General features: G+C 37.1%; 1 protein-coding gene across 1 annotated transcript in view; it reads right to left on the minus strand.

Moving 5' to 3' along the window:
- The window catches only part of DCC (DCC netrin 1 receptor), a 750,254-nt gene that overhangs the window by 432,611 nt on the left and 299,718 nt on the right, over nt 1–17,925 (minus strand). Inside the window, exons 6-7 of the mRNA XM_088019394.1 lie at nt 9,776–9,930; nt 6,883–7,003 (exon numbers count right to left, since the gene is read on the minus strand). Of these exons, the coding sequence (XP_087875520.1) occupies nt 6,883–7,003; nt 9,776–9,930 (276 nt within the window). The remainder of the gene's footprint in view (nt 1–6,882; nt 7,004–9,775; nt 9,931–17,925) is intronic.

Genomic DNA, 17,925 nt, shown 5'->3' on the forward strand with positions numbered 1-17,925 from the left:
GGTGTATGTGTACACAGACACTTGTTATCAAAGGGTGATTTATATGTAAAAGGTAGAAATACAACAAGCTATAATCATTTGGGTTCCCTGTAAAAATCAAGATTCTTCTTCTCCACTTACTCACTATAGAGTTAAAAAAAAGATCTAGAATAACTCTTTGGTGTGTTCACCACCAAAATATGATATGATCAATATTTATGAATCTATCAAGTCTTCCATATTGTATGGATTATAGTTATCACTGGTCTCAGGGTACTTCACATTACTGAAGAATTCATTTCTAATTTCAAAGTCTGCCATACAGCCATATCCTCCTGATTAGCACTGAGCTAGCTTCCTACTTGAAGCACAAGCTGAACCAAGGACAAGGTGAATGACAAGCCTTTATTTGCTGAGAAATCTCTGCCAACATAAAACTGGAATGAGCAAGTCATTAAACTGATATTGCAAACTTTGCAGCAAACCTTTCCACTAGCAGTCATTTTGAAACAGACCTTTTCCCTTAACCTTGTCCACCAGGCTAAAAACTTAAAACTTCGAATGGACACTGTTGTTGAAATATCTGCTTATTAATTCTTTTCTTGTAAGATGGGAAAATATGCCAGAAGAAAGCTATCATTGTAACTCACCCCAATAAATGCCTGCTATTTTTCTTGAGAAAACAAAGCAACAGAAGACTTTATAATAGCTAACATTGGTGTAGCAATTTAGAGCCTACAAATCTCTTTTACATACATTTACTGCAATAAATTGTCTTCAAGACAATTATCTACTGCATTTTACAGCTGATGAAATGTAGACTTGGAAAGGTTAGGTAACATCATCTATGATTCTGTCCATACATATATTCTATATTCCATTATGTTTTTTAATTATCTACTTATTTGAGAGAGACAGAGAGAGAGCAAGCATGAATGGGGGGAGGAGGCAGAGGGAGAGAATCTCAAACAGACTCCCCACTGGGCATGGAGCCCAAGGCAGGCCTCAGTCTCATGACTCATGAGATCATGACCTAAGCCAAATTCATGAGTTGGATGCTTTACCGACTGAGCCACCCAGGTGCCCGTTCCATTATGTTTTTAAATCTCTATAGGTAAACTAGCCAAGGATATAGAGATGAGATATAGATGCATCTCATCTAGCGTATGAATGTTATATGATAAAAGATCAAATAACTGATTTATGACAAACTATGAACCCCTCAGGAAAAGTATTAGTTTGAGTGTCAACACTCTAAGGAAAGGGGACTTTGAGGTAGAAAATAAAAGAGCACAGACTACCATCCTGTTATTTTATCTTCACCTTGGCAAGCAAAAATAACATTTTAGTAGATTGAACACATTCATAGCCATATATGCTGCTGACATTATAAACTACCTTGAAAATTCTGGTTCTGTATCCTATTAGCTACAGTTAATTACCCCCAAGGTTTACAAGGGAAAATGTTCGTGGAAAACTTATGAGCTATAATATCACCACATTGGTAATATGTTTCAAACACATTAAGTTGACTTTCATTCATTTAGACTCGATGGAAAACGAAAGAGAATGTTTGTAGTTTTAATAAGCATCTCAGTTTGTATGAGGAAAACTGTCCAATGACTTATTTTCTAGTTTGGATCCACAAACATGTCAGTCTAGGACATGGAATTGGCTCTTCTAAATTATTTACAGAATTCCAGGAACAATTTGATCCCACACTAAATACAACTGAGCATTTAAGTCATAGTAACCCTTCTCATATGAGAGACAAAAATTCAACTCAATTGACCGCCAGTGACTAATAAGAGATTGAGAAGTACTTCCTGTTTGCTTTTGTTACCTTCTGTCTTATCTAGTCACTTATGTGCTATTACACTGACAAATTCTAACAAATTTTGAGGGCTAAGACTAATTTTTTAAGCAATTTTTCATTGCTTCACACAATACCACTGAATTAACTATGTAAGAGTCAGTATTTAGTAAGAAACACTATAAATAGTTGAAGTTAATATACAATTATATGGGTGAGCATCCAAATATTCCTCTTGTCTATTTGGATTTCAAGGTATTCTTCTCACATGGATAAGGAACAAGTCACAAAAACAGATCAAAAATGGAAAAAAAAAACAAAATCAAAAACAAAATTTCTGATTTTATGCCTTAATGTTCATGATCAGACTTAAATACTTTTGCTAATTTTAAGTTATATGATATACTGCCATAATAAATTGTTGAAAATTCAATGTTATTTGTGACCGGTAACCTTTTCCAAAGGAGGGCAGGGCATTGATAACAGCTCACATTTTCCTAAATGCCTAGTCAATATATTTCCCCTCCTGCAGCAGGAAATTCTATTTTCTTACCAATATTGGAGGAAAAAACAAATAAAACAAAACCAGATTAAAAAGCATTCAATATTAACATGAGACACCTAGTGCATATTTACTTCTTCTATGGAAGGCATAATATGATGTCTTGCCTAAGCAAATCTATACTTAGGGAATATTTATAATGGCATGTATTAATTTTGACCATGTAGCTTTTTTGGTGCATATTAGAATATGAAGAATGCAAAAAAAAAAGAATATGAAGAATACATTATCTCTTCCCATGGCAACTTTATTCTATCTTTACCCATTTCTGTCATTAAATTAAAAATATTCCAGACAACATATGTCCTGATCATCACTGCATTCATTCCCAGTTCCCTGGCCTGCCACTCCCCTAGCCAACAGTTAAGTATTTTCAATGACCTTCACTGCAGACCACTGCCAGGAAACTGAACACCATCCAGCAGCTGGAACAAGGAAAACCAACTCAGAGGTAATTGATATCTTATATATATATCTTATCTTTCCTGCCTTGTTCCCTACCCCACACACCCTCAGCAAAAGAAAATTGCTAGCTTTTCCACCCAGCTATCAAATAGTTTTCTTAATTTAATTACTACCTGTCCACACTACAGTTTACTAGATGATAACTTGATGCTAAATAGTTCATCAGCATCTGCTATGCCAACCAGATCCTAACCTACTGCTCACATGTTTGCAAATCTGTCTACTGGACCTTCTTGTTCTTATGACACCTAACACATTGATTCTTGATACTTTCTGGCTGGTGTGTTCACTGAATGGTGGACTTGGAGCTATAGTTCATTTGGAAAGGCAACTTCTTAAACCAATGTGCCCCCCCCAAAAGAAAGTAAATAAATAAACTAAAACAAGCAACAGCAATGAAACTTTTTCTTAGCTGTTAGAAGAGATTAATAGATAATACAAGTAATATAAATCAGCTAAAGTATTTTAATTTCCATTCACCATCACTTATATAACATGGCTAGTCTTTTTGATGTATATGTAAAGTCTTAAGAAGGCAGGCTTTCATGTATCCTGTGTGTGTATGCATGTGTGTGTGTGTGTGTGTGTGTGTGTGTGTGTGTGTGTGTGTGTGAAAGAGAAAGAGAAAGAGAGAGAGAGAAAATGAGAGACGGAGGCAGGGAGGCAGCAGTCTGGAACTGTGTATATGGTGATACAGTGGTACATATATACTGTTAGTGATAGGACTTCCTATAGTATAATGACTTTTTAAATTGTCATTGGTCTTCTTGACCTTTGCCTAGAGGAAACCATGTAGATATTTCACATGTTACGGTATACACATCTCAATATTTTTCTCAAACTTATTTTCTGGAGAGCAAAACAAGTCATTAACTCAGTTTAATTTAGTAGATTATGTTTACTTTATTTCCTAAGTCACTAATTGCTAAAGTGGGAATAGTTAACTGTCTATAAAAGACTATGTTGAAACTTCATTAGGCTTATGTAAATACCCATTAACAATGGACACTGGCTGGAATGGGTCATTGTGTGTGCTTCCATGAGGAGCAGATTGTTATGGTTGCCAAGGGGAACTCTCCACCACAAGCCTGTGGACAGCCCAAAGCTGAGCAGCTGGCTATGTGGGCCACAATGTGCCTCCAAATACATGGAGGCCGTTTTTTGCTGAAACTTCAACAGAGAGGGCCATGTTCTGCCCACCATGGTCAGCCTCACTGCTGAATTGACATTTATAGCTGGGCCTCTTCACCATCTGTGCATGTGGCCTACACTGCATCTCCGAGTAGCCGGAGAAGCATGATTTGAAGACCTGCTTGAATAGCCATAAAAAGCAATCCATCATTTATAAGAGGGGATATAAGACAGTCACAATTGTGTCCTGTCACGCTTTCAGATTTTTATCTTCATTTGCTTTTACTTTCATTCTCATCTGTTGCCAAACACAATGAACATCGACTGAGAGTGCAGAATACACTGATAATACTTTACCATCTACATGGAAGAATGAATTATCCAGATGCTCAGAGGCTTGCCCTTCTGAGGAGGTAAATGACTCTCCTGCTGAGGGGAGCCTCAGACCTAATGACTCAGGGCCCAGGTGGAATGCAAGAAGTCGGGAACAAATGGCTATCCTTTGAACTGAGAGCTTGCAGGGAGAGTGACGCGGGATGCTTGTAACTGGTTTATTGAATGAGCTGAACTGCTAGAATACTAAGAGGCAACAGTTGTATATTATCCTGTGGTCCACCTTTATACACACCCTGTCAGATCTAGTCCCCAATCCTGATACTCTCTTTAGGGCTTCTCCAGGGTCAGACAGGAAAGGACGGACTTGCTTTCAAAAGTGGAAAGCATCTGCGAGCTTCTTTTTTGGGAGGCCGCTCTGTGGGTTCTTGAGAGACTCCTGCCCTCACCTGAGGAATCCCTGCACTGGACTTTCTGCATGGGCTAGTGGGCCATCTGCACCAGCACCCCAGCTCAGCTCCCTCCCCCGCAGTGTCTGTCTTCTGGTGCACGCAACCTCTGCAGGCAGGACCTCTCAGGCATGATCCCTTCATAGTGACTCCAGCTCTGCTATCTTCAAGCGCAACTCATATCTTTATTCTTCCCCAAGAAATAGAGCTTCTCCTCACAGTTGCCTTACCCTTTCTCTTACTGGCATCATTGTGGACAGCTCCAGACAATTTCCAGCTTGCAGGAATTTGTCCATTTCCCATTTTTACAAGCAATTCTCAGTAAAACACACTCTCTCACACACACACGCACGCACACAATCTGTTCAAGAGGTTTTCTTGGTGTCTCCACAACTTGACCTGTGTGGAAGGGAAAGCACCATGATAATCTCTAATCCTATGAATTCAAGAACTTCAGAGAATTCTCCAACACTATGGGCAATTGCAGGGGATGGCCACTGGGTGTGTTTGGTCAGTGCTGACAAGTCCTAGAAGAAACTATTTCACATCCTTTTTTAGAAATATGGGATGCTTACCCAGCATTTTCCTCAGCATTATGGCTGTAGCTGAAAATCAAGGTTAACTAGAATTCTCTTGTTCTGTGTGGTCACATTGTCATTACTAATGAGATGGCGCACAGTTCTGAATCAGAGACCCTGATTCTAGAGGCTCTTTTTCTCCTACTTATCCATAACTTACCGTTCCAGCAGAAGAGAATGCACCCAGTCACAGTAACACTTAAAGCACAGTAAATGGAGGGAAAAGGAATAGTCCATTGGAGAAATTGGCAATCTTAAACGAGTGTTAATTGTCCCTTTTAATTCCTAGATGATTCCTTTAGTTCTTTTCCTCATCTGGGACTATTGTCCTATGGTTGTTTTTTTGTTTCAATCAAGAAAAAAAGGGAGAGTCATTGTCACGAGCATTGTTATGAGCATCTGAGAGTCTTCAAATAATTGGTTAGGGATGCACAAAATATAAGGCCTTCAAAGACATATTTTAAAGGATAGAAGCCAAAGAAAGGCTTTATTTCATACATTTCAGTTATTTTCTATTAAATTTATTATAGGTAAAGTGTGACAAGAATACTGAGTCATGGCATGATGGAGGAAATTGGTCTTGAAAAGTTGAAATTAAAGTAATAGGTGGTATGAAAAGTTTCATAGAAGATACTAACATTTTAAAGTATTTCGATCTATCTAAACAACTTTTCCATCCCTACTTAAAAAATGAATATTTTTGACTTTCTTTAGTATTACAACATTTCAGAGCAGCTGATCAATTTGTTTTTCCTTCCTCTTTTCTTTTTTTTCTGGCAAGATTTTGTTCTTTGGGGATAATACATGATCCATCTAATATAGAGTTACAATAGTTTTTTTTTAAAGAGAGAGAGAGTTGGGGGGTGGGGCAGAGGGAGAGAATCTCAAGCAGACTCCCCGCTGAGCATGGAACCTGATGTGTGGCTTGATCTCATGACCCTGTGGTCATGACCTGAGCCGAAACCAGAGTCAGATGCTTAACTGAGTGGGCCACCCAGGTGCCCCAAGTTATAGCAGTTTTGAATACACCACCATATTAAACTGCCAAAAGACTACAGGGCAAAATAAAATATAAACGTCATAAATAATAGAAAAAAAAGAAAAATTATCAAAATCTATTAAAAAAATAGAAAAATGTGTTTATTTTCATGTGATTGCTTCTACTATTTTTCTGCCATTTTCCACGATTCAAGACTATACACACACACACACACACACACACACACACACACACACACACACATACTCCATCTCTCTTTATATTCTACATTTACCAGAAATACTAGAAGAAAAGCAGGCCACAAAAGAGGGGAGAAGCTAACAATTTAGTGGTTGTTATCTTGATAACCAGAGGTACCTACTGCTCATGATGACTCTATCTCACTGGATGGAGATACATACTAGATACATTTCTAGAAAGAATATGACATCAACACATAAATGTACACCCTGATAAACTAAATAATTAAATAATTTCCAATTGACATTGAGAGGGAAAACAATAAGGATTTCACAAGTGGACCAAGCATAGAGATAGCTACCAGTGCCAGAGCAAAGTTCCCTTCAACTTACCAGGCTTAGGGACAATGAGCTGTGCACTGGTCTGGGCATTTCCAGCCTCATTTTCAGCTACACATTGATAAAAGCCTTCATCTGACTTCACCACTCCAAGGATTCGTAAGTTGCTTCCTCCCTAGAGAGAAGAAAGAAGCAGGTACAATATTTTAAAAAGCAAAAAACTCAAGGAGACAAAATGAACCTAAGATTTTGATAAAATTTCACTGAATAAGCAAGAACGAAAGGCAGGCGAGTTCTGTCTCACAAATATGTCCTATGTCACTTAGGAAATGTCACAGATTCCCAATACTCTGCTGAATCCACGTGCATACATTTAACCTAGTTCTGCAATGAAAACTATACTCACAAAAATACACATCATCCTCAGTATCTAAATGAGCAACAAACAGAGCGCTCTTTGATTAAATAGATGAGAAACAAAGGTTAGCATGAAAAGACATTTCATTCTTTCACTTGTTATTGAAGGAAAATTGGGTTTAGCAGCTGCTGGGAAAAAAAAAAAGAAACTGATTTTTGCAGCTTCTAAAAGACAAGAAATCTAGGTTGGATATTTTCTGGAAGTATTTACTGAGAAAAAAAAATCTGAAAATCCTTTTAAAATCGTAATTGCTTTGACATGTATCCTTTTGGGATTTAGAGCAATGGTATGGTGGATATTTTATACCATGTCATTCTTGTTATATGGCCAAAATGCTTTACCTTCAGTAATCCATAAATTAAACACAGCAGTGTTCACTCCTGTTTTATATAAATTGAGCCACCATGTTTTTCGAGGATGGATGATAAAATAATCTGGAGATAGCACTTAATTATACTGACTCAGTTTTTCTTCAGTATTAGTGTAAGAATTAGTTCAGTAAGTGAGACATGTTAAATCACTTCCCCTGAAGTCATTAAGAGATAAATATTACCTCATGGGGAATTCTTAATTGTTTTTAGTGTCTTGTAGTCAATTCTCTGCTGATGTAAAATTCTGAGATAAAGCTGACTAACCTCTAATTAACAATTCTCATATAAGTTACTATTTGTGTTAAACGTTACTGTGTGACAGACAATGGCTCTCAGATTTCCGGAGCTATTGGGGAAATATTTTTAAGCACAATTTCATCTGAACAGGGCTCATACTGTACATTTTCTTTTCACCTTAAGAAAAGAAACATTTAAATAGGTTGGCTGTAATGAGTCATTCTGGGAGAAAGATTATTCAAACTGTGGAAAAAATAAATGTTGTATTTTATCATGTGTCCTTAAGGGCACTCAACAATTTCCTTTATATGCAAGTAGCATATATCCTAGGCAGGCACAACACATTTCAAGTTGCCCCACAGCAGGTCATTTTTAATTCAGTAGTAGTAGAAATAGCATTGCACTTAAAGGAACTAATGGATTGGCATGGCATTGAAAAGTTACACTTTTCCCCCTTTCTTTCTCTATTCCCAACCAATTAAAAAATGCAACTAAAAGTGAAAATACAGTGGTGACAAAAGTAATAAAGATATGCTTTATGGATGTATTCTTTAAGAACCCTTACAGTATGACTAAATGCATGCATAAAGAGGTCATGGAAGTTTCTGAAAGTCAGCTGATCCAGCTACAAGGAGGTGGATCCACCAATGAGAGCCAGTGCAAGGCTAAGGAGAGCATGTGCCTGGACTGGCAGGGCACTTGAGGTCTACTCCCCTTCTGCCAGACGACCTAGTTTAGACACTCTTCTTTGACAGTTCATGTCGGCATCTCAGACATAAGAGAAGTGGGCCTAAATCCTCCTTCTTTAGCTACAAAGTTCTTTGATATTTGGAAAGTGCTTTTCATATTTCTCATATATTCATATCCTCGAATTCGGAAACTCCAATGCTAACTTACACCTAATGGAGAGTTTTCAGAGCAGTTTTAAATGAGCAAAGAATTCTGGGGTAACAGGAAAAGGAATGATAGTAATGATAGGTGTTGAGTGACCTCAACACAGTGACAGTGTACCAGGAAAACAACTTAGTGAATATAATATACCATTATCCTTGTGATTCCCCCATGGGGCGGAGAGTGCACTAGAACTTAGAGAAACTATAAGAACTATTATGCTTAGCTTCAATTTTTTCCAGTGTTCAAAAGTGTAATGCCATGTGACCTCTGGGGTCTCCATGGTGTCCTAGCCCTGCCACTACCACTTGTCACTGTCACCACATCCTTTTCTATTGCTCAAGTAGGATCAGCTGTCCTACTGGAAGGGTAGCAGGGAAAACTTGTCTATATTATGAAAGTAAGACTAGCAGACTAGCATAATCATAGTGGCACATCTTGCTGAAACTTTGCTATAATGGGTAAAAAGTCAAAGAAGTAAGAGACTGTTGGCTTCATATAGTATAAAACTAGGTTCTCAACTCTGTTCTCCCGAGAGCCAGCAATGAGGATACTTGGAAAGAGTCTCTTAGGTCCTCTATCTTTTTCATCATGTGTTTGTTTAAAAAACCTTGCCTGTAAAACAAGGAGGTGGGCTGTTTGATGACTCTTTTTCAGCTCAAAAATTGTTAAGTCTAGAAAATCATTTGCTTTATTGGAACAATTTTCTTTTTTTTTTTTAAGATTTTTTTAATTTATTCATGAGAGACAGACAGAGAGAGAGAGAGAGAGGCAGAGGGAGAAGCAGGCTCCTAAGGAGTAGGGAGCCTGATGTGGGACTCGATCCCAGGAGCCTGGGATCATGACCTGAGCCGAAGGCAGACGCTTAACCATCTGAGCCACCCAGGCGCCCTATTGGAACAATTTTCTTAACACACCATAAAGATTCCCAGTAGGAACCTTCTTCCCAGGAAAGAAAAGCAACTGAAAATCGAGTAAACAATGAATGGGATTATACAGCTAATACGGAAAGAAAAAAAAAGATAATTACCACTATCTGAAAATAATCACTAGGAATGACCACATCTCCATTCTTCATCCAATTCACAGTGGGCACAGGCTTTCCAGAGACTGAACATTCAAACTCAATATCCATGCTTTCATAGGCATACAGGTTGGTAGGGTGATTTAAAAACCATGGCGGAACTGCAAAGACAGAAAACAAAAGTGAGTGGGTGGGAAAGTGAAACTTCATGCTAAGGTCTTTGTCCAGTTAGAAACACTACGCAGGGAGAGAAAATATTTGTAATTCAATAATTCCCCGAAACCCTTAGTTTATTATGCAGGAACCACTGTAGAACACCTCTCCCCCTTCCCAAACACAGTTAAATAGTTGTAGTTAGTGCTGTTTTGCCTCAGGAAAGGAAAAAAAAAAAACACTTTTGGAAAAAATATAACATCTAGTAAACCTTCTGAATACCCAGTGTTTGTATCCAATTGACTTACATAAGGGATACTGAACAGTGCATAAAGCTATGGAAGCTATGCTGATAAAGTAAATAAAGGGAAGCTGGTAATTCTGAGACAACCCAGAGTGTAAGACGAGAAAGCTTAATGTCTCTGTAATTCTAGAATTTCACTGGGATTTAGTTAATGTGATGGACTCATTCCCTGCTGAAACTGGCTATGGTGATAGGCACAAAAAATGACTATCATCTTTACGGGGGACACATTCCTATTGCCTTAGCAATTATCTATTGTGGTGCATTACTATGCTGCATTACTATTTTCCCAGCATGATACATGATATACTAATTTAATTTAATGTCTTAATTGCCATAATACTAGTTACATTATGATGGAAATTTGTAATTGGACGAAAATTACAAATAAAATATAACACACCTTTGCTAATGAATCTCTCAGGCTTGGTCCCTCAAAACCCTGCCTAGGAGAGGGGAAATTTTAGAAAGAAATGTTCATTCTCTTCCACTGGGAATCTTAAAGTGATGTCAGGTTTGAATATTCATGTTGCCTGAGACCCAGGTTAAATTCACAGTGAAGTAAACGCCTTGATCTCGTTTTCAGGTAGGAAATGGACATGCATTTTTAGTAGCCATTTTTAAAGTTAGATTGCATTTTTTTTGTCATTGCTGTTGCTATGTTCAGTGAGTAAGAAGTGCTAATTTTTGCTCACTTGTGTTAATACTATATTACATAATATAGTCTCTGAACCCCCTGACTTCAAAGTCAACTTGTAAACATGGATGAATGTTCTAGAAAAAATGGGAGAGCCAGTGGAAAGTTCCTAGTTTTTCTATTGAAGATCTTAGAAATCTTCATCTCTCTCTCCCACTTCCTCTCCCTCTTTCTCTCTGTCTCTCTCTCTCTCTTCCTCCTCCCTATCTTATTTTCCTGATTTTTAACTAAATATTTGGACCTCTAGTAAAAAACAACTTTAAAATTAAAATTAATTTTAAACTTAAAATTATTTGATCTTTCACATGGGCAAATTGATTTATATGACTCAGCTGGGATGCATTAATATTCACAGACTAAACGCAGGAAAAAAAGTCAGCTTTTCTAAAGAGAACATGTCCCCATTGTATATAGAGCTGAAATTATTTATTTATGATTGATAATATTACTAAGAGACTGTTTTTTATTCCTTAACCAAATTCACTGACAATAAACTAAAAGGCATCAGAAATATTTCTTTGAATGCCTCTGAGCAAGTGTATTAGTTGTCTGTTTGTGTAATAAAATAAATTTTATTACAGATTTTGATCAAGTATTTGTTTACTAGCAAACACCCAATATAAATTTATTGAGAGCTGACCTTATATAATTTATTAGTATAAGCACTTTATATTTATTTATTTATTTATTTTAAAGATTTTATTTATTTTTCTGGAGAGAGAAGAGAGCACAAGCAGGAGGAGCAGCAGACAGAGGGAGAATCAGGCTCCCCACTGAGCAAGGAGCCTGATGTGGAACTCGATCCCAGGACCCTGGGATCCTGACCTGAGCCGAAGGCAAATGCTTAACCAACTGAGCCACCCAGGTGTCCTGTGCTTTATATTTATTATATTCACCACACCTCTCTGAGACTCTGTGATTCCCATTTTACAAAGATGCTGAGGTGCAAGGAGTTGAAGTAACTTTCTCCAAATCATACAACCTATAGATTGTGGAGCCAGACAGGCTGACTCCTCTGCCTACATTCTGAACTATTTTATAATAATTGCCTCTTTTGCCACTTGAAAATTCAGGTGGAAGAATAACTCATTAATATTCCCAAAGCCTCGAAGATAATGGAGATAAGTAAGGAGAGCTATTAAAGATAGAACACCATGTTGTCTCCTCCTCTTCCTCCTTTAAGACCTTCTATCCTGGTGCCATGAAAACTGCCAGTCTGCCCATTCTTAATGTTCACTTTCATCAGAATTCATGATCTCATTTAGGCCTATATCAGAGTTTTCAAATTTTGACTCATATCCATCAGTGAAATCTGAAATTTGTTTTTGAAGTTGAGACTAAAATTTACATATGTATGCATGTAAATATACATAAACTTATACATAAACATTTACATACATACATGCATATATCCAGTTATACTTCATTTTATTGTACTTCATTTAATTGAGTTTAATTTTATTGTGCTTCACCGATATTGGACTTTTTACAAATTAAAAGTTTTGTGGCAATCCAGCATCAATCAAGCCTATTGGCACCTTTTCTTTTTTTAAGATTTATCCATCCATTTGAGAAAGAGAGAGAGAATGAGAGTGTGGAGGGGAGGGGCAGAGGGAGAGAAAGAATCTCAAGCAAACTCCCCCCTGAGCACGGAGCCTGACGTGGTGCTCAATCCCAGGACCTTGAGATCATGACTCAAGCCAAAATCAAGAGTTGGATGCTTAACTGACCGAGCCACCCAGTCACCCTTTGGCACCATTTTCCCAACATCCTTTGTTCACTTCATGTCTCTGTGTCAATTTTGCTAATTCTTGCAATACTTTGAACTTTTTCATTATTATATTTGTTACAGTGATCTGTGATCAGTAATCTCTGATGTCAATTTGTAATTGTTTTGGGACACCACAAACCACACACATCTATGATGGCAAACTTAATAAATAAATGTTGTATGTGTTCTGACTGTTCCCCTCCCTCACCTTCTCTTTGGGCCTCCCCATTCCCTGAGACACAACAATATTGAAATCAGTCCATTTAATAGCCCTATAATGGCCTCTAAGTGTTCATGTGAAAGGAAGAGTCACTCATGTCTCTCCCTTTGGATCAACAGCTAGAAGTGATTAAGCTTAGTGAAGAAGGCATGCTGAAAGCAGAGATAGCCTGAAAGTCTTGTGCCAAACAGCTAAGTTGTGAATGCAAATGAAAAGTTCTTGAAGGAAATTAAAAGTGCTACTCCAGGAAACACACAAATGATAAGAAAGTGATAAAGTCTTATCACTGATATAGAGAAAGTTTTAGTGGTCTAGATAGAAGATCAAACCAGCCACAACCTTCCCTTAAACCAAAGCCTAATTCAGAGCAAGGCCCTAACTGTCTTTAATTCTGTAAAGGCTGAGAGGTGAGGAAGCTGCCGAAGAAAACTCTGAAGCTAGCAGCCTTCCCTTAAACCAAAGCCTAATTCAGAGCAAGGCCCTAACTGTCTTTAATTCTGTAAAGGCTGAGAGGTGAGGAAGCTGCCGAAGAAAACTCTGAAGCTAGCAGAGGTTGGTTCATGAGGTTTAAGGAAAGAAGCTGTCTCCACAACATAAAAGTGCAAGGTGAAGCAGCAGGTGGTCATACAGAAGCTACAGCAAGTTCTCCAGAAGATCTAGCTAAGATCATCAGTGAAAGTGTCTACATTAAATAACAGATTTTCAATACAGACAAAACAACCTTGTATTAGAAGAAGATGCCACCTAGGACTTTCATAGCTAGAGAGGAGAAGTCAATGCCTGGCTTCAAAGCTTCAATGCCTGACTCTCTTGTTAGGGGCTGATGCAACTGGTGACTTGAAGTGGAAGTCAGTGCTCATTATCCATTCAAAAACTCCTAAGACCCTTAAGAATTATGCTCAATCTATTCTGCCTATGCTCTGTAAAGGGAACAACAGTCTGGATGACAGCACATCTATTTACAACATGGCTTACTGAATATTTTAAGTCAGCTGTTGAGAAAAAAAATTCCTTTCAAAATATTACCACTCTTTGATAATGTTTCTGGTCACCCAAGAGCTCTGATGGAGATGGACAGTGAGATTAGTTTTTTTTTTCCTGCCTGCTAAGACAACATCCATTCTGCAGCCTATGGATCAATGAGTAATTTTGACTTTCAAGTCTTAGGATTCGGAAATACATTTTGTAATGCTATAACTACCAAAGATGGTGCCTCCTCTGAAGGATCTGGGCAAAGTCAATTGAAAATCTTCTGGGAAGGATCCATCATCCCACATGACATTAAGAACATTTGTGATTCATGGGGAAAGATCAAAATACCAACACTAATGGGAGTTTGGAGGAAGTTGATTCCAATCCTCATGGATGACTTGGAGAGAGCTCAGAACCTCAGTGGAGGAAGTAATTGCAGATGTGGTGGAAATAGCAAGAGAACTAGAATTAGAGGTGGAACCTGAAGTTGGGACTGAACTGCTGCAATTTCATGATAACATTTGATCAGAAGAGAAGTTGCTTCTTAGAGATGTGCCAAAAAGTGGTTTCTTGAGATGGAATCTACTCTTGATGATGATGCTGTGAAGACTGTTGAAATGACAATAAAAGATTTAGAATATTGTACAAACTTAATTGATAAAGTAGACTCAGTATTTGAGAGGATTGACTCCAGTTTTGAAAGAAGTTTTACTCTGGGCAAAATGCTATCAAATATCATCACATGCTACAGAGAAATCATTCATGAAAGGAAGGATCAATTGTTGTGGCAAACTTCATTGTTGTCTTATTTGAGAAACTGCCACCCTAGCTTTCAGCAACCATCACCCTGATCAATCAGCAGCCATCAGCACTGAAGCAAGACCCTCCACCAGCAAAAAGATTACAAGTCACTGAAAGTTCAGGTGATGTTTAGCATTTTTTAGCAATAAAATATTTTAAAATTAAGGTATGTAATACATGTTTTTTTAGACTTAGTGCTATTGTACATTTAATAAATGTACATTAAATAATGTAAACATATTTTTTTCATGCAGTGGAAAACCAAAAGATTCATTTGACTCACTTCATTGCCGTATTCAGTTTATTATGGGATCTGGTGTATACATATTTTCTCACAGATCCCAAAATAAACTGAATATATGTGTATATATATGTGTATATATATGTGTATATATGTATATGTGTATATATGTGTGTGTGAGAGAGACAGGTATGCCTATTTATTGATTGACATATGCCTGAGGGTGTGTGTGTGTGTGTGTGTGTGTGTGTGTGTGTGTGTGTGTGTCTATAGATCATAGTATCTATTTAAAGAGCAGGGGTGGGGGGAAGAGTAGAACAGAAAATAAAAAGGGTTAGGAGTACAGAAGAAGAGAAAAAGAAGAGAAAAGAATAACAAATCTATATTGAAGAAGAGCAAAGAAAAGTGAAGTTCCAGGAGCCCACATAATGGGGCCAGATTGCCTGGGCTTAAGTCCCAGCCATTCCACTCACTGCAAGTATTTCAGTTACTGTCCCCATCTATAACCTGGAGATAAAAATCGAGGACAATGAATGACAGTGCATGTGTAAATGGACTGTGCATAACTGTTTGTTAAAGAAAAATAATAAACAGAAAAGTATATCTGAGTATATCGCCCACAACAAACAAATTATTGTATATGTGTATTGTATATGTATATACCTCTCAATGGACCAAATAAACCAAAGCTGATCATGGTAAATTCTCAAAACCTTCTGTTTTATTGATCAATAAGACACAGTGACTCCTGGGGCGCCTGGCTGGCTCAGTTGGTAGAGTGTGCAACTCTTGATCTTGGGGTTGTGAGTTCAAGCTCTGCATTGGGTGTAGAGATTACTTAAAAAAATAAAAATAAAAATAAAATAAAATAGTGACTTCTGATTAGTTAAGGGGATAATTTGACTTAATTATGTAATTATAACTATAAAACAGTAAGTACCAAGGATGCCTCAATAATTTTTTTCTACTTCCAAATATATATGTGAGCCATGATCTATATTTTTGTGATTTTCTCTTATTCCTTAGGCTCTCAGCATTACACCTTGTCTTCCCTGGCTGTCTTAATACCTTCATTTCTATATCAGGTTTTCCAGCTTTCACCAAATGCCAGACAGTAAATGAAGAAGGAAAAATAGCTTCCCTCACTTAAATGGGAAAGTTGAAGCATGAGACAATACCACACATTAGAAATGGGTTTACATCCCATGTTTTCTGAAAATATACTGCCTAACTTGGGCAGTGTTACCAGTCATGAGTAATTTTTGTGGTACAGATAAGGACTAATGACTTCATATTTCAGTGCCTCCTACAGTACTTCATCCTCAGCACATGCTCAGCAAAGATTTGCTGATGACGTTTATGTGAACTCAAGCAATAAAATACACATTTTTATGTTTTCTGTGGAAATATTAATATAAGATGATGAGGAGGAGTTTGGACAATGTCATGGAAACCACATAACTAACAATGTACTATTTTATTATCCTGGAAAATAAAATGTCAATGAATGATGAGAAAAAAAGAAAAAGGACAAAGCATGGTGTAGTTTGGCTACTTGGAGAAAGGAGTAAGTATCTGTTATATTGAATACCTTTCCGAAAGTCGTAAAGCTCTTCCCTGTTTGAGCAAAAGGAATTAAAAAAAATACAGAATTTAGGAGAAAGTCTTCAAAAAGTCTAAATATATAAGCTTGAGTTGGATTAGAAATCAGGTAAAAGTTTTTCAATCTTGCTTTAATTACTATATAACCAAACTGCTACCTGTTTTCCTGAAGCTTCCATCCACACATCCCTTACCTACATCTGAGGGCTCAGCTTAACAACAGTTACCCCAACCTTTTCTAATCCTGTCTTTGTTCATTCTGTTTTCTCTTCCTGAACTGATTTCCATTTTGTGTTAGAGTGTAGACATCCTACCGATCCATCATGAATCCACTTCTCCAAAAGGTCACCTTAATTTTTCTTCTTGTAAAATTCTCTCTCCTTTTAGAAATCCCACTGGTACTATTTTTACTGATTTTATGGCACTTGACATGGTTACCTTAGTAGTAGTTTATAACTTGTTGGGGGAGGAGGCTCTGCCACACTAACGTCAATTCAACCCATTGTTTAGTGTATTTTTGATGTTGACACTACTCTAGGAGAGAGTGAACAAATGAAGTTTACCCAGTTTTCTCTTCTTATTTGATGCCTTTGTCTTTTTCTGTGATGAACAGACTAGAATCTGCTGCCTGGAATTTAGGATCTAGGTATAATCACATTATACCTTTCACAGCTCTGGAGTTTATATTCTCAACACAAATTGCAACTGGGATGAAAGAAGGAATATGATTTATCAGTGGCTGTAGGTATGTTTTGTCAGCACTTTTCTGATCATGGATCCTTTATCATGGATCCTAATTACTGGAATTACATTCCTCAGATGATACAATTTCTATTTATTCACTAAAAGGAAACTCAAATATTCCTTTTCCCACGACATTTTGTCTTTCATGAATCTGACAATGGATTTTCCTGCTTCTTGTAGTGCTCTTTCTCTGTGCCTAGTTTTTAAGATATCTTTCACATATATCATTATTTACGACCATGGTATGATTTTTACAGATGGGATCTGAAGCATATGCTTTCTCTTTTAATTTCCTTTGAATATTATATAATACCCCCTCCCTCACACTCTCATGGAAGGAATAATTTCACTACTTTAAACTATTTGGTGCATAGCAACTTCTTAATGGCTAATAAAAATGAAGTACCATGAATGTTCAAGTTTATCAAATTGTGCCATTTACATAGTATTAATCCATTTCAGAGAACTGTTTAACATACACGTACGATGCTACAACAATTTCAGGCAAGATATTGATTTTAGTTATACTCTCTTCGGATAGAAGAAAAATTCATGACCAGAAATAAATTACTTACATTTCCTTCAGATGTTAGTTTCTTAGGATCTTCTACTGCACTTATAGTACATATATAAAGAATTATTTTAATTTTG

Source organism: Eumetopias jubatus, unplaced genomic scaffold, assembly GCF_037043125.1.
Source record: "Eumetopias jubatus isolate StellerSeaLion01/CBP00866 unplaced genomic scaffold, mEumJub1_p1.0 scaffold_16, whole genome shotgun sequence".
NCBI lineage: Eukaryota > Metazoa > Chordata > Mammalia > Carnivora > Otariidae > Eumetopias > Eumetopias jubatus.